This window comes from Gracilinanus agilis, chromosome 2 (genome assembly GCF_016433145.1).
Source record: "Gracilinanus agilis isolate LMUSP501 chromosome 2, AgileGrace, whole genome shotgun sequence".
Lineage (NCBI taxonomy): Eukaryota > Metazoa > Chordata > Mammalia > Didelphimorphia > Didelphidae > Gracilinanus > Gracilinanus agilis.
The window spans coordinates 301662390-301688920 of NC_058131.1; the positions used below are offsets into that span (position 1 = coordinate 301662390).

The 26531-nt window shown below is 34.7% G+C and overlaps 1 protein-coding gene across 2 annotated transcripts in view; it reads right to left on the minus strand.

Annotated features, from left to right (window-relative positions):
• LONP2 (lon peptidase 2, peroxisomal) overlaps positions 1-26531 on the minus strand; it is a 147676-nt gene that overhangs the window by 97484 nt on the left and 23661 nt on the right. Inside the window, exons 3-7 of one of the 2 annotated variants that reach the window (XM_044664170.1) lie at positions 22064-22195; positions 20702-20824; positions 17965-18128; positions 12006-12100; positions 3612-3870 (exon numbers count right to left, since the gene is read on the minus strand). In XM_044664170.1, the coding sequence (XP_044520105.1) occupies positions 3612-3870; positions 12006-12100; positions 17965-18128; positions 20702-20824; positions 22064-22195 (773 nt within the window). The remainder of the gene's footprint in view (positions 1-3611; positions 3871-12005; positions 12101-17964; positions 18129-20701; positions 20825-22063; positions 22196-26531) is intronic. The other variant, XM_044664171.1, reaches the window with a different exon arrangement.

The following is a 26531-nucleotide window of genomic DNA, read 5'->3' on the forward strand; positions in this document are numbered from 1 at the left end:
CAAGGTTATATAATTGGTAAGTAGCAGTGACTGAGCCAGATACCTCTGACACCAAATCCAGGGCTCTTGGTAATTCACCACACACTTTGTCTCTACTACCTAGATATGTGGGTATGGCTTCAAGTTTGATTTTAGGAAACACATGGCATCATCTTTATTTGAATAAAAGCAAATGTTAAACACAGTAAATTAAAATTCAATTGGTGGGGGGTGGGGAGAGGGCGGGGTGGTTACTCAGCTAGATGGCTCAGAGACTGGGAGCTCCTGTGTGACCCCCAGACAAGTCATTTAACCTCCCCTGCCTAACCCTTAACTTCCCACTCTTCTGCCTTGGAACCAAGGTAAGGTTTTAAGAAAAAAAATCCAAATGGTAGTTTTGTCTTATTTTCCATCTACACCAACATATATATATAGTTTGTAGCTTTTTAAAGATTTCACTTGGAGGGACTTATTATATCTGAAGGTGTCATTATGGAGAGATAGTTTTCATAGCCTTTCCACAAAAATCTATATTTTTCATGGTCCTGGTACACAAAAGAAAGAAATGTGTGAAATGCTTTAGAGGTTTCAAATGCTAAGAAAACTTACAAAAGAAAAAAGATACTTTCTGATTTTTAGTTTGTATTCCTTGGGGTTTGAACTGACAAATACTTAACACTTTTACCACTCAGTTTGGAAGGAACTGAGGAAAAGAGTGCAGGAGCTGATGAAATATGATCCTATGTGGCTGTCATCTTCCCCGACTTCATTCATATTCAGGTATCTCACTATCACTACCACTGCCACAACCATCACCTCACCAGGAAAAGGGAAAAAAGGAAGCCCAAGTTGCTTTCACTCCAGATCTTTATGTGTGGGATCAGAAACTGTTTCTCTACCTTGGATAACTTACTATCTATGGAGAAGGAAGTGTGATTCAAGTCCTGGAATTAGGTTAATTCTGCAAAAAGTGCTTTCATTGACGTTTTGCTTCCTTCTAGAAGCAAACAACAGCCTCTAGTGGTTTGTGTGGGAATTAAAATGAAAGAAAAATACACTAAAAACATAAACCTTGGTGTGAAGACTGCTGAAAAATTACAAGAAAGATCTAAGCCATCTATGAGGACTCTTTGCTGAAAAAATACTCTCATTTTTTTTCACATGTGGAAAGTTTTGCCTGAACAACAATCAACAAGCATTTATTAAGAACCTACTTGGTTATGAAAGCAGTGGTATAACTAATATTAACCACCTTGGGGAAGGCATAAGAGGAGAGAGAGAATATGAATTATAAAATGTCAGAAAACAATTGTCAAAAATTGTTTCTAGGTGTAATGTAAAAAAAAAAAGGCTACTATGTGGCCTCAGATACTTCCTAGTTGTGTAACTCTGGGCAAGTCACTTAACCCTTACTGTTCTTCTGCCTTGGAACCAATACACAGTATTAATTCCAAGACAGAAGATATAGGGTTTAAAAAAAGGTCTACTATTTATCAGGCACTGTGCTAGGCAATGGGGGTCTAAAGATGAAAATAAAATGAACTTTGCCTTCAAGGAACATATATTCTATCAGGGCAATAAATATATATACCTGTAAGTATGTACACAATAATTAGAAAATAAATACCTAAGACGGAGAGCCCTAGCAATGTATCTTTGTTTGGGGAGTGAGGAAAGAGTCAAGAAAAGTTTCCTGTAGAAAATGATGCCTAACATATAATTTGAAGGAAGAGTTCTTTGTCCTTTCTTATTAAAACTGGTGAAGTAAAAAATGCCCTCAATTATCTACTTGGATAAGGCAACTTCTAGTATGTAGAAAATGAAACGTACACAAAATAAGGCATGCTAAATTAGGAACTACTTTCCATTTTTCAAATATTTTGCTCCATTTCACTGTTAACATAAAATTTGACAATCAGCAACTGTGATGGATACCTCTTAAGCTTATGACATACCTTGCCATAATTAATTTCTTAATCTAAAGAAACTCATAGTGATAATATATGTGTATAACCCAATAGAATTGCTTGCCAGCTTCAGGAGGAGGGAGGGAAGAGGAGAGGGAGAAAACATGAATCAAGTAACCATGGAAAAAAATTTAAAATAAAATAAAAAAAAGAAATTCATAATGAGTAATGTAGAGATTAGTATTATAGCAAAGGGGACTCACAGCAATAAAGTGCTACATCAACATAAGCTGTTATTGGAAAATAGTTCTTGTGATCAAAATGAATTATTTGTTTGCTTTTAATTTAAGCTAAGGTGTCAAAGAAGTTCATAGATAAGCCTTTCTCTTATTTACATTTTATGTACCAGACCAACTCTTCTCCATCCTGGAGTTTAAACAAACAAAAAATCCCAAAGCAAAAGTCACTTAAATTAAACCCAAAAAAGACACCCAGGGTTTTCCTTCTTTTTTAATTAATGATTATCAATTAACATTAGTTGTTCTTTGGGATTTTCTAAGTACAGAAGAAGATATTACTATTGATAAATCAAAAATATTGAAGCTTCATTTTCAATTGTCATAGTGCTAAGGCAGTTGAGTCATAGGAGCTAGTCCAGATCTGGGGAACTCAGACCTAGAAATCTCTTGCCCGACAAGCAGCCACTCCAGTCTGGCTCCTTCTTTCTCCTCCTCCCATGAATGAAGCAGTACAGACTACCATGACCATAAGGTATGGGACGAATTGGAAGCACAAGGTAAATATGAGTTAAAAGGTAAGAGTATGTGAGAAGAAATAAAGGCAAAATTAGAGAAAAGAAGAGGATAAAAGGGTCAAATCAGAGGCTGAGGAAAAATGAGGCAGATTTTTTTTTTAAATCCGGCTTGTGATTACATTTGTGTGGGAGCATTCCTGGTGTAGAAGCTTTCTCCTTTGATGCAGAACAACAGTTATAATTTATGTTGTAGGTTTGGAGAGCTGCTGAGTAGTTAAGGACTTGTTTAAGGCCTCAGTCAGTATGTGAAGGTAGGTAGGATCTGAATTCAGGCTTTGACTTCATGCAGCCCTTTTATCCATTATACTATGCTGGCACTCTCATGTTATTTTGTTAATCTTTATAAAGGAATATTTATGGGAAGGCTACTTAATTTGAGCATGGCTATGTGGCCCAAATGGGAAATAATGGAAGTATAAAGTTTATTTGTTGTTACATTAGAATGCTATTACATATGCAATAAATGTCCATAATTGTTTAGAAGTAAGTTGTCACTTATATCATTAAAAGGTGGCTTGAGAGAAAGGTTTTTGGCTGGTTTTGTGCTACCATAAAAAACAAAATGTTAAAAGCAGAGAAATTAATCTGATTTGTAAATTTCAGGAAGTACCTCAACCCAAAGAAGAATGTGTTGGTCCCTGGTCTTAGGAATTATAAAGAGAATTATGCCTGAGGAATTTGTTCTTTCCCTCAAATGGAACATAAGGATGATCCTCCAGCCAAGCTGAGACTTTATGAAAACTATCTTTCGAGGGCAATTTGGCTAGAAGGTTGTAAATGTAGTGGGTTAAAAATAATTGCATGTTAACAAAATGAGGTCCTTTAAAGCAGTGTCCTTTTCCTGCCTCAATAGAAATAACTTAAAAAAAAACAAGTTGAGAGCTAAAGAGTGAACTAGGAGAAATAAATACCTGTGTCCTCGAATGTCTGATTGATCACATACACCTCCCAGTGCAATCCTGTGAAATTCTCGACCAAGGGTCTTTGCTACTGATCTGCCCACACTTGTTTTACCAACTCCAGGGGGGCCAACAAAGCACAGGATTGGGCCCTTCAGATTGTTCTTCAGCTGCCTGACAGCTAAGTATTCCAGAACCCTCTTCTTTAGCTTGTCCATTGCGTAATGGTCATTGTCCAGAAGAATTCGGGCTGCCCGGATATCAAGGCGGTCTGTCAAGCAATAGAATTGAAAGTCTGAATATTTAAATCAAGTATCTCATTTTCCTTGAACTGAGGAAGCCCTTTCAGGCCTACTAGCTAAACTGTTATTAAAAAATAGGATAGCTCAAAAAAAGATTGAATTTTTTTCCCCTCTCAGGAGTTTCAGATGTGACTCATCTACATAAGGAGGGTTTTAGGCTTCCAAAATAACAAGATAATGTCCTATTGTAATCTTGATCTTTTAAGAGTATGTTAGCATTTATTTCCTCTTAAGAAATGACATTTAGATCTATAGGTTAGTTTTTTGAGACCCAGAAAATTTCAAGGGGATATCATTTCTACATAATCTACTTATATTCTTACTTTGTTTCACAAACTAAACTTTCCAAAATAGATTTATGGTTATACTTTTATATTAACTTTATATTCTTTTACTTTAACTTTATATATCCCCTCCCATTCCTTGAGATCTATTCTATGTAACATATGCCTTTATAACAAAAGAAAAAAAGTAGTTTATCAACTGAGTCTGGTGGTATATGCCATGTTTCACACCAACAATTTTCCAACATCTACAAAGAAAGGAGGGATGTACATTTTTCATTTCTTTTAGGACAAACTTCCAAGATCAAGTCTTTATAAAGATTACCATTAAGTGACTGAGAACTTTAAATTCTTAAATATTAGAAAGCTTTTTATTGCAAAAATCAAGGTGAGAGGTGAGAGGACCTAAACTAAGGAGGTAGTCCTGTGAGTGGAAAAGTGAGTGGATGTAAGTGAAACTGGGGAGGTAAAATCCATAAAAACCAGCAAAATGAAAACATACACAGAGAGCAACTTGATGAAGCAGTGAAGGAAAAAAAGGAGATTACAATTTTAATCTGATTGGCCCTCTCCAGCTCTGAGCATTTCGCAGAGGTCATTAACATCAGAACTATAGTTTACGGAAAGAAGCCCAAATATGCAATTGTATTTGTAAAAAGACTCTTGGCTTTGTTAGAGAGTTGTTGTTTTTTAAACATCCATAAATCAGGTCTTGAAAAACATGGTCACCAGTTTATTATAAACTTGAATCCAAATCTCAGGCTGGTTAACAACAGTTGAGCCAATAATTGTGAGGCTGTGGTTTACTGTTTCTTTAGCAAAATAACTCCCTTGCCAAAACATGGATGAGCAACTCTCAGCAGATGGAACTGAATCAGTGTGGCAGTTCTTCTGTTCACTATCTGCTTCTTCAGGCTGTGCAGACTTGTCCCTAAACTGCCAGTGAATGAGGCGGGCCCCCCCCCCCCCCCCAGGGTCTGATGAGACAGTGGTTCACTTACTAGGCTTGAAAGGTGATTTAGAGGGCAAAGTGTTCTAGTTACTTGCTTGGAGCTAGATCTATATCAGCACCCTAAAACTGGGCCAGATCAAAGGAAGGGACATTTACCAGAAGTCATGCCTTGTCATATTCACAGCATGACTGAAACTGAATTTTTACTGTTATCAATTCAGTGCCAACATTCTGAGTAGGAAAGGTTCCACTGGAGGGCAGTCTTTCTTCACGGCAAGTTCCAAAACACTAGATTTCTCAGAACTTTCTTCTCAAGTTAACTATGACAATGTATTGTGAATCATGCTTCCTGAATCATGAGATCTGTTTTAATCTAGTAAAAATGAGCACCTAGAGACTGAAGTAAAAGTAGGAATAAGTCTCTTACATAAGGTATATTTAAATTGCAAATGGAAAACAAAAACCCAACGTGGAGAATGATAAACCCTCTCACACTGTGTGTACTAGTAACAAAGAACGAGCTAAAGCTCCTGAACAGATTTTGCCTCATTCCTTGAACAAGAACAATAATAAGAATTAAGGAAATATAAAAGAAATCAAACAAAGGAATGGCAAAAGAAGGCATTTAGTCCATATCTATCTCTACTATCCTGTTCACGGAGATTGAATTCAATTTTTTCCCCTTTGTTCAGACTGCTCTTTCTTTGCAGTGTTGCCTTCCTTCTCTTCCTTTCCCTATATAGCCTGCTGAACACCAGTCTATATAGCCATATGCCTAGATCAGTGCAATGAGCCTTTCAATTGATTTTTCTTACAGGCTCCAGTTCATCTGCCATACTGTCTTCTTAAAACATGTTTTTCATCACTTTATTTCCTGACTTGGAAATCTTCAATGACTCTCAAAGACCAGAGGAGAAAGTTCAAACTCTTTTAAGTCTGGCATTCAAGACCCTTCACAGTCCGGTTCCTAATATATATTTCCCAATCAGAACTTCCACTTATTCCTTGAAGGGACTCACAATCTTATCTAATTCAATAAAAGAGTAATCCTTCCTCTGACATTCCATTTATACCCTGCTGTAATTGTTGTTTGTTTTTTCTTACAATAAACCTAAATCTGTATCTCTGTGGCTTTCTGTACCAGTCACTGTTCCTACCTTTGGCCTCTGGGACCAAGAATAAACATCAAGTCTAATCCTTCTAGATGACAATTCTTCAAATGCCTGTAGTGATTAATATCTTTCCAACTCTGTCCCATCTTCCCTTCTCCCAAATAAACACTTCTAGTTCCTTCAGCTGATCTTCCTTTGACATGATTTTTAGCTCTTACACCATCATCAATGTGCTCCTGTGGGCACTCTAGCTTATTAAAGCTCCTTTAAAATACACTGTTTCCAGAATGGAACACACATCCCTTTTCATCCTGGGCAATTATTACCCAGGTTTTTCTCTTATTGAGGAAGCCTTCCTCTGGTCCATATCTCATGCATGTCAGTGTTGTACTTGGGCTGCCCATCTTTTATTCCTCTTGCTGACTAGCCTGGCCACCTCCTTTTCTAGTCTATTAAATTATTTCCTACTTGTCCTATATATATGTTTGCATATTGCCTCTTCCATTAGATTGTGAGCTATTTGAAGGAAGGAACTATTTTCTACTTTTTTATATCTAGGGCTTAGGAGAGTGCTTGGCACTTAGTAAGGGCTTACTGTTTAGTGATTGAGAATCATGAACATTTGTGATGATGTTTTTAAATGATTTCTCCAAGAGACGCCATCAATGATAAAATGCTACAGACCACATAAGTCCATTATGCATGATTTGCAACCAGTTGGCCTCACTCTGGAGCCACATAAAGCTCCTGCCAACACAAAGGAGTGGGCAGGTAGCAGTATGACTTTAGCTATGCTTGGGGAGTATGAGAAAGCAAGTTTAAATTAATCAAACAGAAAGTGAGAAATCCTCTGACTTCAAGCTTAGAAAAGCATGCTTTCAGAATATACTTCTGACCTCCACCAAAACTCCCATAAACGACCCCAAGATAAGCAATGGGGCAAACAAATGGCACCACATTATTAACAAGCTCTGAGAAAACTTACTTTCAAACTGATTTGCAAATTAAAAAGATTAAGAAAAAAGTGATCTCATTTTAAAATACTGCATTCAAAAAATGTGTAATATAAGTATAGAGAATATAGTGCTCATTTTCCCTGAGCTATTCTTTTACGAAGTTAGGGACAATTAAATATCTTAAAATCTGGAAGAAACAATTTTTTTTCTATGCATGAATGATAACCACATAAGTGTAAGTGTAAGACTCTATCATTTTCCTACACGGAATTATGGAATAATGGAAGCCAAGATAACATACCTGCTCAATAAAAATAAACAACCACAGTTTATCGCATGCCTATGTTTAAAGTTAATAATTACTGAGTAACTTCATTACTATCCTCAGCAAATCTAATAATGAATCAATACAGGGACATACACCATTCAGCGAGGAACAGTATGTGGTTCAGTACATGGGTAAGATAAGCTGATGAGAAAAGATTTATTAAAAACATATAAAAATAAAATTATTCTGAAAAATATGAAACACATTTAAATAAATTGTATACCAAGTACTAACCTGGTCCCTAATTCACCAAGCAGGGAAAAAGAATGTTCGTAGGGCAATTAAACAAAGATAAAACAGATTTAAATTCCTGAAAAGAAGTTTAAGCAATGAAGAGGTAAAATTCAATAGAAGTTAAAAAACAAAACAAAATAGAAATCAAATGCTCTGTTCTCTATGCTGTTTTTATAGGTAGTTTCTTTTTGCAACTGAAAAGGAACTATCTTTAACATTCTCTTTGCATGTAGAATAGACTGCCTTAGTAGCCAGGTATCTTTTTGCTTTACATACAGTAGATACCCAATAAAAAACTGCTTTTGGTAAAAGGTTTTTTGAAATGTAACTTTTATTGGCATGGTGAAGAGGGTTTGTAAAAGATTTGGGAATTTGTATGAAGGGGTCACTGGCAGGCAGTTTTTCTATTTTCTTTGGTATCTAGAAGAAGTTAGTGTGGTTTCCTAAAAAAATGTCTCAATGGTGGAATGATGGAATTCTTTTAGACTTATTTCATAGCTTTTATAGGGACTGTTAAATTATGACTATCACAATTTATTTCATAATGTGTGGTTTGTGGTTTCCTTATGATACATAGAAGGTGAGTGTACTTCTTAAGAGTTTCATAATTGCAAGTGACATCCTTCCTCTGAGAAATGCAAATGAAATTATATTGCTTGCTAGAATATATTTGCATGTATATATGATGATATTAACAAATAGGATTTTCCTTCTTCTTCCTCCATATTAGGATCTTTAGGTACTATTAGTTTATTTCCTGCTCCTCAATTAGAATTCATGTGTAGAATCCCAAGGGGAAAACTTACAAGCATATCCTCACTTCAGAGAGCAACCTAATAGTCATGCCAAAGCAAAAGAAAGTTGAGGATCCTTGGGAAGGTTTATATCCATATTTATTATTATCCTATATACCTATGGAATTTCTTCCTTTCTTATGCTTTCATTCTTAAAACTAGCAGAAATTTCTCAATTATAATTTCATAGATAGAATCCATATGGGATTCATCCATTCCATAGCAGTAAGGATATTAGATACCGCACATTCCCCTTATTAGACAACCTTCAATAGATGGAGGAACATTCTGATACTCTGATTCTTAATTCTTTTCAATCAATTATAGCCCTCAAACATTCCCACATGCAGATTTGGGAGCTGAGGGAATGGGAAATACCTTGTTTCCTACCAATCGATATCTCAATGCCCTAGTAAAATAGTGAGTATTACTAACAAGCCAGAAATGGGATTTTTCATGTACCAGAAGGGAAAGCTGGGAAGTTATCTTGGGAGTTACCACCTTAATATGGATGCAGGCTTAGAGGACTACAGAAACATCCCTGGTGTCCAGCCCTTCGCAGATGATAAGAACTGAGATATGGACTAGACAAGAAATTTTCATTAGTATGTTGTTATTATTATTATTAGTATATTATTATATATTAGGGACTCCCAAGTGAGGATATTCCCTCTACCAATGCTGCCTGGTGCCTTTTCTGCTAGTGACAGACATGAAGCTACCTGGAAGATGGAGAGATTGAACGTCTTACCCAGGGTCATATAGCTACTATGGCACAGGCAGGGCTTGAACCAAAGGCACCAAGAATGACTCTACAGATAATACCATGTTGCTTTGCTGTAAAGAATATCCTATAATAAATCTAATTTGTACATGTACACAAAAGTCTTGGGTGTGCGTTTTCTCCTTTTCTCTTCCCTAGAGCAGATGCTGAATAATCAGTCGCTTATCTGGAGAGGATTCTATGGCTAAATGCAGGAAATAAAATGGTAGGACATACTGACCAGACCTCTTTTTTGTTTAAAAACCCCTAGAAGGAGACAGAAGTTCAGCTTTGCTCCTCCATCAAGGCTCTCCCCAAGAAGTACAGAAAACACACTAGGACAGATTCTGATTGGGAAATCCAAGGAAAAGCCACAATAAATCATTTTTTCCAGACCAGGTTGGCTTAGGGAGATAGACAGAGAGATCTGCTGACCTGAGGACTGGGTCTGGCCAGGAATGCACCATATGCAGAGAATTATAATGTTCAGGGACAGATAGAGAGCTGAGGCTGGACACTGGGACAGTAAGAGATCCCTGAACTAGTGCAGAGTACAGGAATAGGTTCCATCTGGTAGCTCTGTTACCTACTACACAGTTCCTAGCCCAATCAAGATGAGAATCTGTACGTAAGGGTGATGGAAAATATCAGCTTCTGGTAGGCCCTACCTAGGTACTAAGTGAGAAACAAGTTGGGAAGCAAATAGTAGACGTGTGGCTCTGATTCCAGAAGCAAAGCAGGGACTTAAATCTAGCCTCCAGCTGTGGTGAAAGTCAGCATTGGGACAACCAGTGTAGAAGTCCTGGACCAAAGTGGAGCCCAGGAGACTGATTCAGTCATTTTGACTCTGCATAGTGTTCCAGTGAGCTAATAGTGGCTTTGTTTGACAGCACTCTACCCAAACTGCCAAACAAGGTCAAGCTAAAAAACCCAAATCTGGTTGGGGATGCAGACTCTAAATGATCACCCTAGTGCAAATATCAATAATATGGAAATAGGTCTTGATCAATGACACATGTAAAATCCAGTGGAATAGCTCATTGGCTATGGGAGGGGAGTTGAAGGAGGGAGGGAAAGAACATGAATCATGGAAAAATTTTCTTAATAAAAAAATTATAAATAAAACTAGACATAAAAAAATAAAAGACCCAAATCTGGGTCAAGAACTAGAAGAATTCGCATCATGAGGGTAGTAAACAGATTTCACCTTGGATCACATTACTTTGGGGGCACTGAAAATATGCAGGCCTTCTAGCCTGGGCCTTAAAACCAGTAAATGGATATTAAGAGGATAGAACCTCAAGCCAGATATATCCCAGGAAGTGCACAGAATCCCAGAATAAAGCATTATTATAGCTACAGGGAAGCTCAAGACAAACTCAGAAAAAGAGAATGACTTGAAAACATCTAAAAGTAAGCCTCAAAGAAAAATATAGCTTGGGCACAAATCTAAACAAAATTTCTGGATAAATTAAAGCAAGGGTTTAAAAAAATCTGAAAAACTATTTTAAAAGCCAAATAAGAATAGCAGAGGAAAAAAATGGGAAAAGAAATGAAGATTTAGAAGAAAGATATAAAAAGAGAATGAACAGCTTGGAATAAGAGGTATAGAACCTAAACCAAGAAAATAACTCCCTGAAAATTATCAAATGGAAACTAATGATGCCATGAGACATAAAAAGAAATATTAAAAGAGGCAGTGGTAGCTCAGTAGAGAGAGAGAGAGAGCCAGGACTAGAGTTGGGAGGATCTTGGCCTCAGACACTTCCTACCTGTGTGACCCTAGGCAAGTCATTTAACCCCAACTACTTAGCCCTTATTGCTCTTTTGCCTTGGAATGGGTGGTTAGTATTGATTCTAAAATGGAAGATAAGGGTTTAAAAAAATTAGAACAAAGTCAAAGACTGAAAAAAAATTGGAGAAAATGAGAGATATCTCATAGCAAAAACAACTGACCTGGAAAACAGATGAATTAAAGATCATTTAAGAATCACTGGATGCTTGAAAGCCATGACCTAAAAACTCCAAAAATTCACACAGAGCCCTCATTCAAACTGTTGCAGTGAGTAGCTCTAATTCACCATCCCTCTCCTTAACATATTCTGCATTCCAGTGTAAACAGGCCTCCTAGTTGTTCCCTGAACTTAGGATTTCATCCTCTCCTGCCTCTGAACCTTTGCACAGACTGGCCTTTATTCATGTCTCCCTCACTTCTGCTATTAACTGCCATGGCTTCATTGATCCCCTCTAGTTATAGGTGAAATACATTTAAAAATAAATCTTACAGCAAGGTCTAAACTGGTATCCAATTCACTAAGTAGAGAGATAGAATGCTTCTCCTGAAACTATCTAAACAAGAATTAAAAAACAACTAAAGGAGGTTTTAATTAATGGAGGAGTAAATTATATTTCTCCCTCCTCAAACTACAATGTATTTGGTTTGAATGTATATCCATATCAGTTTATTCTACCTCCATCCTGCTTAGAACACAAGCTATGTGAGGACAGGAACAGTTTTCTGTCTTTGAATCCCTGGCACTCAGAGGTGTCTTTTATGTAGAAAACAATATTTGTTGGATTGGAGTCAAAATAATTAGTGGTCAGTGTTTCAAAAGGAAAACTTTCAGGAGTTTTTCAGGTTAATAATCAGTTTATGAGGAGGTATGTTTCCCTGGGCTTACCGGTTGTGCTCTTGTTCCAAGGTAATTCCACCATGAGTTCCAAATAATTTCTTGTCAAGGCATATTCTGGCATTGACTGAGGCATTTTTTTCAGTCTGCTCCAAAAAAAAAATTGTATATAAAAAATAAGCTCAATGACATAGAAGACCTTACTGCAAAAGCAATATCCAGTCCATTTTCCTCTCTTGATTAATAGTAACAGGGCCATTTGCTTAGGAAGACAACCCAATGGGCAGAGCTCAACTAAGCCAGAAAGGAGATGTGATACTAATTTGAGGAGAAATAGCTACTTTCTAAATATAAAGGAGGTCACTTAATTTTGAGGCTACAGTCAATCTACAATCACTCACCTTGAAAACTAGGTAGAAAAAAGACCTGTCAGTGATTATATATTCAAAGTCTGATGAGGAATATCCAACCAAACCATTCAGAAGCAGAATTTATTCATTTACCTGGCTCCTCTGATTTCCTCCATCACCATCAAGATTTAAATTACTATCCATATACAGCAGAGAAAAGCCTCCAATAACTAGAACTCAGCTAATGAGAACTGTTAAAATATTAGCCTTTTAAGGTAAATACCAGTTAATATCAGAGATTTATTTTTTTAAAACTGACTTCTAGAATATTCCTAGTGTCTAACATACTTTGGACAAAGTAAATATTCAATGAAATTCATTAACAGACATCATGAGATTGGCACAAAATCTTCTATCTCTTCTCTAAACAGTATTGTGTACTCATTATTAACAATCCTGAGGTACTGCCAGATCCTGAAAGATTCAATTATGTTCACTATGCTCTACTAAAGCAAGAAAGGAGATTCAGACTTTTAATAAAAGTTTTTTACAAGGGCTGAGACAAAAATGGTTTTTGATTCAATCCTGAAATAACCATCATCTTCTATTAAGTAGAAAAGCCTACTCCCTTAGCATCCCGGTTAACTGAGGTTTTACTGTACTATACTAAATCTTACCCTCAAGAGTTTATAAAGATGACAATGGCATCTAAAGAATATGCTGATAATGGAACAAATGTTAAATAAATCAAATTACAATTATGTTGAAGAAAAGCTAAATGCATTCTTTAAGGCGACAAAGCAATAACCTGAACTTGCTGCACTTTTTACATAGGGTGGGATTGAGGAGTGGGTCATCACTTATACTCTGATTTAGGGAAGGTTGATTCAATGAGATGATTGCCCAGTGAGAGCTAAGTAATTCTAAAAGGAAGAAATTTGTGAAATTGACAGATATCCAATGATAAATGCAGAATAAATGATGACTAAGACATTTCCTGGGTGCCAGGGAGGTAGAAAACTGGTGATCTTGGAAGTCTCAAAATTAAGAATGACATACCCCCCAAAATGGAATATTGAATAAATTTGCCTAAAAAGATTAACAAGACATTAGAGGATGGCAACTGTTGCAATTTTCAATTCAATTAAATTGAAGCATTTATGAAGCAACTACAATGTCCTACACCAATCTCTGCCATTAAGGAGTTTATGTTCTTATTAAATTTTTTAAAACTTATCTGTTTGTTACATTAAAATTCCCAAATATCTCCCTCCTTCTCTCTCCTCCCTGTACTAGAGAAGACATTATTTGACAAAAAGATGTATGTGGATATATAAAACTATATCTTGCTTGTTTCTATTTATTAGTTCTTTCTCTGGAGGTAGACATTCACAAATTATTCTTCAGATGTGAATTCTGTAGCTATATATAATGCTCTCTTGGTTCTGCTTATTTAACTCTTCATAATTTCATGTAGGTCATTTTAGAGGTTTTTAAAAAATTAACACACTTGTCATATAGCACAGTAGTTTTCCATTACAACAATATGCCACCACTTGTTTAGCCATTCCTCAACTGATGGACATGCCCTCAATTCCAGTTTTTTGCCACCACAAAGAAAGCTGCTATAAATATTGTAGAATATATAGGTTCTTTTCCTTTTTCCCTGATCATTTTAGGAAATAATCCTAATACTGGTATTGCTGGGTCAAAAGGTATACACACTTTGGGCATAATTAGAACTCTTTGGGCACAATTCTAGATTGCTCTCCAAAATGGTTAGATCAATTCACAGCTTCATCAACAGTGTATCAGTGTCTCCATTTTTCTACATCCCCTCCAACATTTGTTATTTTGCCCTTTTATTATTTTAGTCAATCTGATAGGTGTGAGATGATCTCTCAGCTGTTTTGATTTACATTTCTCTAATTAATAATGATTTAAAGCATATTTTCATATAGTTACACATAGCTTTGACTTCATCCAAAAACTGTTTATTCATATCTTTTGACCATTTATTAATTGGGGAATGGCTCATATTTTCAAATTTGACAAAGTTCTCTTTATATTTTAGATATGAGAACTTTTGTTGAAAAACTGTATAAAATTTCCCCCTCAATTTTCTGCTTTCCTTTTAAAATGGGCTACATTCATTTTATTTGTACAAAAAACCTTTTTAATGTAATCAAAATTATTCATTTTATATCTCACAATACTTTCTTTCTCTTGTTTATTCATAAACTCTTCTCCTATAATACATACATAACCCAGTGGAATTGCTTGTCAACTCCATTAAGGGGTAGGGAAGAAGGGAGGGAGACAAAATGAATCATGCAACTTTGGAAAACTTACATGTAAATTTGTTATTGGAATAAAATAAAGATAAAATTAAAAAAATAAATTCTTTTATTCAAAAATCTGATAGGTAATATGTTCTCTGTTTTTCTAATTTGCTTATGTCTTCTTGTATGTCTAGGTCATATAACCATTTTGATCTTTCTTGGTAAGATATTGGTTTGTATCTAGTTTCTGCCAGACTGCTTTCCACCTTTCCAAACTACTTTTACCAAACAGTGAATTCTTATGCCAAAAGCTTTATTTTTGTCAAACACAAGGTTACTATAATCTTTTATTACTGTCTTGCATGTCTTTTCTGTTCCATTAATTTACTTTTCTATTTTTTAGCCAGTGCCAGACAGTTTTGATAATTACTGCTTCATAACACAGAGGGCAAGGGTAAGATAAAGGAGAGAACATGAGGATGTTCATGTTAAGAAATAGCCCTAAAAAAAAGAAGAGGGTAAGATGAGGGATAAAGGAAGGATCCTTAGAAGGGAAATAGATTAAGAACTAGAAGGGAAAGGGGAAAGACAAGGGAGGAAATCTTTGAAAGATAGGCTATTTTAGAACTCAGTGGACTGAGAAAGAAAATAAGTAAAAGACTCTTGGAAGGGGTGTGGATTAGGGATGTAGCGGTTAGGAGAAAAAATTAGTGTCTGAGGAGTAACAGGATAAAAAGAGAAGCAAGAAAGGAAAAACAGTGAGGAAAAATATAATCGAGGGAAATACACAACTAATAATTATAACTCTGAATGTGAATTATATGAATTCACTCATAAAAAAAGAAACAGAGAAGGATGGATCAAAACCCAACATTACGTAGCTTACAAGAAACATCCTTAAAAATGACAGATACACATAAAGTTAAAATAATGGGATAAAGTAGAATATTTTATTCTTCAAATGACAAAAGAAAAGCAAAGGTAGCTTAGATCTTAGACAAAGTTAAAGCTAAAATAGATCTAATTAAAAGAGATAAACAGAGAAACTACATTTTGTTAAAAAAAAAGATACTTAAATTATGAAGCATTTTCAATATTAAACCCAAAGAGACTAAATGTTATAGTATCCACATTTTTAAGGGAACAGCTAAAAGAATTACAAGTGGAAATGGGCAAAAAAACTGTAATAGAGAACTTTAATCTTCCCTTCTCAAAACTAGATAAATCTAACCAAAAAAATCAATAAGAAAGAGAACAAGGAGATAAATAAAATCTTAGATAATCTAGACAGGACACAGAATAAAAACTGGAGACTAAATAACAATTTTAAAGAATGAATAGGTTAAAGAATAAGTCATAGAAACAATAACTTTATTAAAGAAAATTATAATAAAGACCTATGGGATACCACAAAAGCAGTAATTAGAGGAAAATTCCTCTCTCTAAAAGAACAGATCAATAAATCATGTATGCCAGTGATGGGCAAACTATTCCCCACGGACCAGATCCAGGCTGTAGTTTGCCCATCACTGCCTTAAGCAATACCCTAATCACTGTAGTTTGCCCATCACTGGTATATGCAATTAAAAAATAGAAAAAAAAAAAACAAATTTAAAATCCACAATTAAATACCAAATTGGAAATCCTAAAAATTAAAGGTGAGATTAAAAAAAAAATTGAATGTGAGAAAACCAGTGAATTAACAAATAAAAATAAGAGTTGGTTTTATGCAAAAACCAACAAAATGGACAAACTATTGGTTAATGTGATTTAAAAAGAGAGAAGAAAAATTGCTAGCATTAAAAATGAAAAGGGTGAATTTATGATTAATGAAGATGAAATCAAAGTAATTATTAGGAGTTATTTCACCCAATTATAAGCCAACAAATTTAACAATTTAAGTAAAATGGAAGAATATTTACAAAAATATAAACTGCCTGAGCTAATAGAGTAGGAAATAGAATATCTTAAAAAAATCTATTTTAGAAAAAGAAATTAAAGAGGCCATAAATGAACTTCTTACAAAAAAAGTATCAGAATCAGATGGATATCCAAGTGAATTCTACCAGACATTTAAAGATCATCTAATTCCAATATTAAATAATTTAGAACAATTGATAAAGTAGTCCTGCCAAACTCCTTTAATAAAACAATATGGTACTGATAACCTAAATGAGGAAGAGCAAAAACAAATTCTAGGACAAGGTCATTAATCAATTATAGATGCAAAAATCCTAAATAAAATATTAGCCAGGAGACTACAATATTTCACAAAAATTATACATTATGACTAAAGAGATTATATGGGTATTTAGGAATTATTTAATAAGGAAAACTATTAATATAACATCATATACATCAATAACAAAAGAAAAAAATAAAATCATGATTATATCAACAGATTTAGAAGAAGCTTTTGACAAAATATTTCATTCATTCCTACTAAAAACACTTGAAAGCATAGGCATAAATGAATTTCTCCCCTAGAATGATAAGAAGTATATATATAAAACCATCAGCAAACATCTGTCCTGGGTATAAGTTAGAAGCTTTCCCAATAAGATCAGAAGTGAAACAAGGATGCCCATCACTACCAATATGATTTAATATTGTTTTAGGAATGCTAATAACAGCAATTAAAGAAGAAAAAGAAATTGAAGGAAATTAAACAGGCAAAGGGATAATGAGAATATCTCTTTTTGCAGTAGATGTGATAATATATATGGAAAATCCTAAAGATTTGAATAAAAAATTAGGTTAAACTATCAATAATTTTAGCAAAGTGCTATATAAAATAAGCTTACAGAAATCATTAGCATTTCTGTATATCACCAACAAAATCCTATAGGAAGTAATAGGAAAAGATAGCCCATTTAAAATAACCATACATAAAATAAAATAGAGGTATACCTGCCAAAACCAACTCAGGAAGTACATGAATATAATTATAAAATACTTTTTATACAAATGCAGTCAGATTTAAATAACTGAAGAAATATTAATTATTCATGGATAGGTAGAGCCAATATAATTAAAATGATAATTTTATCTAAACTAGTCTATTTATTCAATGTCATCTTGATTAAACTTCCAAAAAATAATTTTACTGAACTAGAAAAAATAATAAAATTCATTTGGAAGAACAAAAGGTCAAGAATATTGGAGGAATTAGTGAAAAAAATGTAAAAGAAGGAGCATATATTCTGTATTTTTAATTTATGCTGAGATAGCAGGGGCAAGATAGCAGAGCTCAGTCTTGATTTCAATTGCAGTATAAATATAACACAAATACTGAAATTATGACTACACAAGTTGAAACCACAAATAAACTTAAAAAAACATAAATAAGAGATCTACTTTATTTATACCCAAACCTACCTCTTTATCTCTTTGACACAGACTTTATGAGCTTGCTCTGGCATGCTGGATGTTCGGATTTTCTTCTCTAACATGACAATATCATCGTTATCTTCTTCCTCATCTTCATCTTCTAAAGTGCCAGGAATGTGTGTGATCCTCCTGATAGGGCGTATAGCTATAACCTTAGCAACAAAGCAGAAGCACATTACATGTCCTTTCTCTTCATCACAAGAGTCAATACCTTGTCACATTTGGAGCTATGAACAAAAAGTTATATGATTTTTAAATAAAAATATTAAACCAATATAGAAGAGTAATAATCACCACACACTTATATAGCATTGATTTACAAGATGTTTCCTTCACATCAATCATGTGAGGTAGGTATTATTACCACATGTTATAGTTGAAGAAATAGGCAGAGAGGGCAACGTAATTTTCCAAAGGGCATAAAACCAGAATGCAGGACAAGGTTTATCTTCTTATTTAAGATAAAAAGCAATAAGCAATTATTATTGTTGTGCATAGAATAGAAACAATATTTGCTAAATCAAGTATTTTAAGGTGCTGGCTAACTAGATATGATGAAAACATCCTAGGAAAGAAGCAGAACATTGTGGGAATACTTAGTACCTAAAGATGTGAGAGGGTGGGGAGCATTTATTGTATTGCTCTTTTAACATAAAAATCTTTATATAAGTTGATCAAAGAAAGGTAGTCTGACTCATTTTCTCCCTTTTCCTATTATGAGGTTAATGAGATTAAGATAAAAGCAGGGTAAATATCCCGGGTACATGCTGTGGGACTTCAGTTCCTTAACTAAGCAATGCCAGCTAATGTGATCCTCTGTTTCTTCTATCATTTAACAAAATCTAGGAAATAGGGAACCCACTGGGATGTTGGCCCATCTCTTTCTCCCCCATTTGTTTGTCTCCTTTTGTATTTTGACTCCCCTTTTAGAGTCTAAGCTCATTAAGGGCAAAGACTGTTTTTATTAACTGAACCACCAGCACTCAGCACAGTGTTTAATAAATGTTTATTGTATTATAGGATAACCTGGCCCCAATCTATGGGCAACTGGGTGATACAACATATAAGACTCCAGGCCTGGAGTCAGGAAGATTCATCAAATCTGGTCTCAGACCCTCACTATTTATGGGACTTGGAGTAAGTCACTTATTGCTGTGGGTTTTGGTTTCCTCATTTGTAAAATGAGATGGAGAAGGAAATGGCAAACCACTCTGCGACCTTTGCCAAGAAAATCTCAAATGGGATCACAAAGAGTTGGACAAGACTGAAAATGACTAAAGAACAACAAATATACACTTAAGTATTTCTAAAAACTTCTGGACTTATCTAGACCTCACGGTCTTCATCTGTCAAATGAGTGGGTTGAAATAAATGATCTCTCAAATCCTTCAAACAGTAAAATCTTATATATTTCTATAACATTCCTAGATTCAATACTTTTCCCTTTGAATCTTTGCTATGTACTTCTGCTTGAAAAATATGACTAGAAAACTTACTGCTTCATGCTGCATTTTTGCTTAGAAACATCTGGTACCTCAAATATAAAACCTAAATCACTGTTGAGTACTCAAGGCCCTCCAAATTTTCTCCAGACTATGTATGCCTCCCCTATCTCCTGACTACTCTTTTGGGCCCCTTTTCCTGATAGTGAGTTCTTCCACTTGGGGGAAGGTCCTCAAATCAACTGTCTCTGATTTTATGATACCATACTCCTACTTGGGAACCTTCCCTCACTTTTCAGTTCCCCTTTATGCACTATCTTCTCCAAACAGAATGCTCCCAATTCCTTTGCATTCCTAGAACTAAGGAGAGTGTCTAAACGGAGAATCAGAGTGAAAGTGAAAGGACCTGGATTCTGGTTTTAAATTTGTACTGTCAGGTGGTACTATCAGTTCATACAACTTGAGTATGCCCCTACATGGTTACAAGGCCCATTTCCTAATTTGTAAAATGAGAAAGTTTAAACTGAATCTCTAAAGTCCCTTCTAGCTCTTAGATTCTGATTTTATTAAACATATTAGTAAAATCTAGATTATATGGAACTATTGGAGAAGAGGTTGTTTTGGACAACTGAGTTTCCTGAATAAAAGAAAGTTTACCAAACTTTATACTAAAATATGTATTTAAAAATATTTTTGGATGGAAATCTTTCTGAAATGTACCATACAGTTTGCTACTATATTAAAAAGAAGGATAATAAACATAATAAAACTTGGTTTTGATGACAAGAGACCCCCATAATGAGCATCAATCATTGCATTGTATATTAATACAGTGATTCCTGTTGGACCTATTTTGTTATGTAGGGCTGCTGAACACAAAGTAATTTTTAAAAGAGTTCTGTCTTTTCCTTCACTATCTCTTCTTGTTACTATAAATATGCCCATCTACAACTCTCCCCCTTGTAATTTGTTGGTGCTTCCCTGTTGTAGGTTTGCAAATCACAAAGCCAAACTTGTTAGAATTATATGTAAAATAAGAATAAATAGTTTCTGAATGATGGCCAGAGGGGGATCTCATATAAGATTTATTGACATCCCTTTCTCCTTCCTCATAGCTCTCATTTCTTAATTCTTATTTGCATTCTGGAAAGGTGAAGTTACAAATAACTGAGTTCCAGAGGAATGACATTACTATAGAAATATGAAGATTATCAAGAATTATCAAGACTTATTCCTAATGTAAAGTCACCTGAAAGAAAAAAAAGATTAAAAATAGGGCATACCCGCTTATCATCATCTTGCTTGTGTTTTCTGGTTTTCTGGAGCAATTTCAGGCCTTCAATTTGTCTTACCAGCAAAGGTATGGTCATTTTGAATCTCTCCTCCAGGCTCACAGCATCCAAAATCTAAAAAAAAAAACCAATGAGTTAATGAACAATATTTACTCATGGTATTTTGGCAGGTATATCTTTCAGCAATTATATATGATCCATAGTTAAAAAGATAAAAACAAGGTCCTGACACAAGTTAAGACAGGACATTGGTATAGTTGACGCAATAAAAATAAAGTCACAATTTTAAATAGCCAGTATATAATTTGAGACATTTCAGTTAATGCTTCCAAGTGAATTTTACCAAATAAGAACATGTCAGTCAAAAAGGAAGTCTCAGAGGTCTTGAATAAAAAGTGTTTAAAGGTAATGAACTAAAATGGAATAAGAATATTTTACTTCCTACTCTTTCTTTCTTTTATTTATTTATAAGATATTTTTTGATGGTTACATAATTCATATTCTCTCCCCTCTCCTCTACCCCTCCCAGAGCTGACAAGCAAATTCCATTGGGTTATACATGTATTATCACTCAGTACCTATACTTCCTCTCTTTCTAGTGATATGTCTTTAGCCCAGCATAATGCTATCAAAATAATCAAGACTACTATCAGTGATATAAAAATATATATAGAGAGAGCACCTCAAAGTATCTAGTGTTTTACCTACATTATAATACAATAGCCTTACAATAATCACATAAGATAGATACTACAGATATCTCAAATTTACAAATGAGAAAACTGAGGCTCAGACAGGGAAATAACTTGCCCTTTACCATACAGTTTGTTGTGAGATAAGTGGATTTGAACCCAGATGTTTCTGACTCCAAGCTCGGTCCTCAAACTGCAATGCTATAATATCTTATACCTTTTCTCTAAAGCATTTTAGAATAATCAAATCTTGGGCAAAATAACGAAGTATTTTTAGTTATAAAATATGTAAAATGGTACATTTTTTAAAAGTTACACAACAAAGATTTCTGGGAAGCATTTTAATCACTGATTCCAGTTACTGGTAATTCATTTCTAAGAGGAAAGCTATTTAGCCAAAGCATGACCTTGATTCAAATTAAAAGTAAGAAGGAGGGGCAGCTGGGTAGCTCAGTGGAGTGAGAGCCAGGCCTAGAGACAGGAGGTCCTAGGTTCAAACCTGGCCTCAGCCACTTCCCAGCTGTGTGACCCTGGGCAAGTCACTTGACCCCCATTGCCCACCCTTACCAATCTTCCACCTATGAGACAATACACACCGAAGTACAAGGGTAAAAAAAAAAAAGTAAGAAGGACTTTGGAATTTATAAAGAAGGCACAATACCTGGAGCTTCTCTTTGTTGCTAGTGCGGATAATTGAAGTGAGGATGTCCGGTAATGCTTCCCTTGGCAGACTGTCTAAAAGACGTCTCAGTTTAGCAACAGCAGGAACAGACATATCTAACATTTCAACCAGCTAAAAAGAGAAGAAAAAATACATTTTTTGAATGTTATTTGGCATCCTTTCTGAATGACAACAAAACCTACCTTTCAAAATCTAAGTTAAACATCTGGTAATTGGGGAGACTCCTATTTTTAAAGAAAGATTAATGACTATATAAAAGAAAACATCTTTTAGACAAATTTGAGTGATAAAAGAATATGACCCAAGAAGTCTTTCAAAACTTGAATCTGAATGAAAAACAAAAAGGAGTTTTGGATTTCCTTCTAGCATTTATGAATGGCTCCTTGAAAATTCTTCTTTGATTAATACTTACTGATCAGGAGTTCTTATCCTGTGGCCCCTGAACTTTTCTTTTTTTAACTACCGTGATAACTGTATTTCAGCACTATTAGTTTCCTCTGTAATCCTATGTATTTTATGTTCTGCATCTAAAAAAATTCTTCTGAGAAGAGGTCCACAGGCTTTACCAGATGGCTCAAGGGATTTGGACAGTGAGGAACATCTGAAAAATAGACTCAAAGGGTACTGTGTATCTTTGCCACTGTTTTCTCAGAAGCTGTGTCTGTTGGGTACTAATGAATTCAATGCTATCCTTGTATCAATCAATGTGTATACAGATACACACGTCAACTAGACAGATTCCAGTCTTCCCACTCCTGAAATATGGAATCAAAGAACATTTCTGTTTTGTACAAAAAAAGCCTCTTCTTCTACTCCTAACAGAATGGAAGTATGTCATATTAGCATCAAGATTTATTATTATAATAATAATGAAAGCATTTCTATAGTGTTTCTAAAAGTTTATAAAGGATTTTTAAAACTCATTTGATGCTCATAATAACTTTTTTCCTGAAGTATTTCTATTTTTTATTGATTTGTTTGGTATAGTAAAGTTTCACTGTGTGTGTGTGTGCACGTGTGCCTACTAAAACCTCTTATTCCAAAAAAGTGTACATGGAGAAGAGTTATATAAGCAGTGTAAAAGCAACTCACTTTGCCCCATTAATGTCAATCTGGAGATGAACTAAATCAAAGCCTGTATTTAAGAAAAACCTGATAAATTTTTTTATGACATAAAAATCAGTAAGGCTGGTTCATAATAACTGTAAAGTTGATGCTCTTACTATTATCACTTTTTCAGATGAGGACTTTGAGATGATGAGATTTGAGGACTTGCTCAGATCACACAACTAGTGTCTGAAGTAGGATTCAGACTCAAGTTTTTCTGACTCCAAATTTTGCATCACTTAGCTGCCCTAGATTTATAACCCTCTCTTTCTTCTGCCCTTAAGAGTATTGGACTGAAAGGAACAAAGAGCCCAACCCTGAAGAAGGCTCAAATCAACAGTAATTCATGATAATTCAGCAACAGCTATATGCTTACACAGGAATGAAAACCCCTGAGAATTTAACACTTTTAAAATGATGAATATTCCCAAAAGAAATATGAAGGCTATAAAAGGAAGCTTCATTAACTCAACCTATATTTATCAGGCACCTATTATTTGCAAAATACATAGCAAGCTCTTAATAAGTACACAGAGTTGGATGAGATAAAGATCATTTGGCACAGCCCTATTGTTTTACAATAAGGGAAACCTAGGTTCAGAAAGGCTAAGTAATGAAATACACTGTAATTTTCTACTCAATACTATGAATTATTCTTTTTTTTTTTTTTTTTACATTTTTAAACCCTTAACTTCTATGTATTGGCTCCTTGGTGGAAGAGTGATAAGGGTGGGCAATGGGGGTCAAGTGACTTGCCCAGGGTCACACAGCTGGGAAGTGTCTGAGGCCGGATTTGAACCTAGGACCTCCTGTCTCTAGGTCTGACTCTCAATCCACTGAGCTACCCAGCTGCGCCTGAATTATTCTTTTTGAACCATCTTTTTAAAAAGCAAGTTACTTAAGTCAAATGACTTAACAAGTTGTGGTATACGGATGTAATAGAATACCATTGCACCATAAGAAATGATGAACATGACAATCAGAAAAATATAGAAAGACTACTATGAATTGATGCAAAGTGAAGTGAGCAAAACCATGAGAACTGTGTATACAGTTATAGAAATATTGTATGATGATCAAGTGAGAAGGACTAAACTATAATAAGCAATATAGCTGATAGAAACAAGGGACTCGATTTAAAAAATTGCTATCTAAAGAAGAAACTGTTGCAGCTTGATTGCAGATCAAAGCATGCCATCTTTCACTTTATTTCCTTCATGAGTTTTTTATTTTATGTATGATGTGTATTCTGTCATAACATGGGGAATATGGAAATATATATTGCAGGAAAGCAACGGTATAACTTATATCAGACTATTTACCTTCTTGGGGAGGGGCTGAGGGAGGAAGAGAGAGAAAATCTAAATGATACAATGTCAGAAAATAACTGTCAAAAATGTTTCCACATGTAATTGAAAGAAAATTTTTAAGTTTTTTAAAAAAAAAGTTAATATGGTCTGGGTTTTTTTTGGTATATTCACCCAACATAATTTTTTGAGACCACTGAAATACTACAAATGCTTATTTGCATTGATTCACGATCCACAGTTATATACAGACTCTTTAATGGATCTTAAACTATTACTTAGTCATGACAAGTGAAACACATTTTCTTTTGCTAGAGTTATTATATAGTCATAGCTTTATCCCATGAGTAGGGATTACATGAATAAGTTCAAAGTTTTGTCTTGACTAAGAAGTTCTGAATTTTCCTGTAGTAAACTATTAAAAACTTAATACAGCATTTCTAAGCAAGGTGGGCTATAATATCACTGAATAAAAAGGCATATAATGGGTACTCTGCCCTGATAATACCACATCGAGATTATTGTACTCAGTGCTGGGGGATTGCTACATTTTAGAAAGAACACTGATTAACAGGAAGGTATTCAAAAGAAGGTGAGTAGGACAATATGGGGCCCAAAGATCAGATTATATGCACGTTAGCTGAAGGAAATGTCAAATATTTAGCTTGGAGAAGAAAACACATTAGAAGGATGACATAACTATAATATATAAAAAAACTGAGTAGGAGTAAGATGATAGAGTTGTTCTATATGGCCTCAGAAAACAAAACTTAGAAGAGTAGAACTTAGAAAGATTTAGATTCTATGTAAGGAAGTGTTTTTTTTAATTTAAAAAAGTTTTATTAGTACCTTTTTAAAAATTTTTAAAAATTTAAAAAATTTTTATTTTTTTAACCCTTAACTTCTATGTATTGGCTCCTAGGTGGAAGAGTGGTTCAAGTGATTTGCCCAGGGTCACACAGCTGGGAAGTGTCTGAGGCCGGATTTGAACCTAGGACCTCCTGTCTCTAGGCCTGACTCTCAATCCACTAAGCTACCCAGCTGCCCCACTTTTTTTTTTTAAATACTTGACATTTCCCAATATCCTCCCTTCTCCAACTAAATCACTTCTTGTAACAAAAACAAGACAAAAGTGGCTCAGTGGATAGAGTGCCAGGCCTAAAGTCAGGAAGGCCTGGGTTCAAATCTTCACTAGGGGGGTAGGGATGAAAGTGAGGCACACATTATGGGTGGGAATACAAAATTTCTCCTCCCTTCTTTGAAATTTTGTTGTTGTAAGAATAGCTTTCTCTCGGGGAGATGGGAATGAGGCATCAAGAAATGAAAGTGAAATAAAAACAAAGATATCAATAAAATTAAACTGAAAAGTTCTATCTAAAAATAGAATAGGCTGCTTTGGGAGACGACATAGAAGTTTTTGATGGGAGTGGATGGTCACTTACTGAAGATTCTGGAGAGGAAACTCCTACTCAGGTGAACTTCAAAGTACCTCCTAACTCAAATTCTGTTTTTCTGGGAATTAGACAGAATTTCAAAAATTCATCTACTCTACCTCCAACCTGAAAATTAGTTCTATTCCATTTAGCACATAGGATAGCATTTTTTTGCATGATCCTTTAACATTTACTTGAATAATAAGGCTGTGCTGGGGACTGTACAGTAATAAAGATACAATCCCTAGAATGAAGGAGCTCTTGTACTAAGATAAAATGATAACTATGCAACTACTATTCATTTTTTTGTTATTAAAAAAGTGGTAAATCTTATGTACTTTATGTGGAAATTACACAAAATCTTCTTAGGTAAGAATCGTCAAACTAATCTACTAAATGTGAACAGGGCTCTTGAAGGTGATGAGGTATGAGAAATATTAATAAGCAAGTCATTTTAAGGTGAACCTGGAGAGAGTATTATAGTGTAAATTAGTAGGGATAAAACAAAATAAGTTTTTGTGTATACAATGAGCCTCAGAAAGTTTTACATTTTAAAAAATCTTAATATGCAATATGTCTTCCTTTTGTCTCAGTCACTAG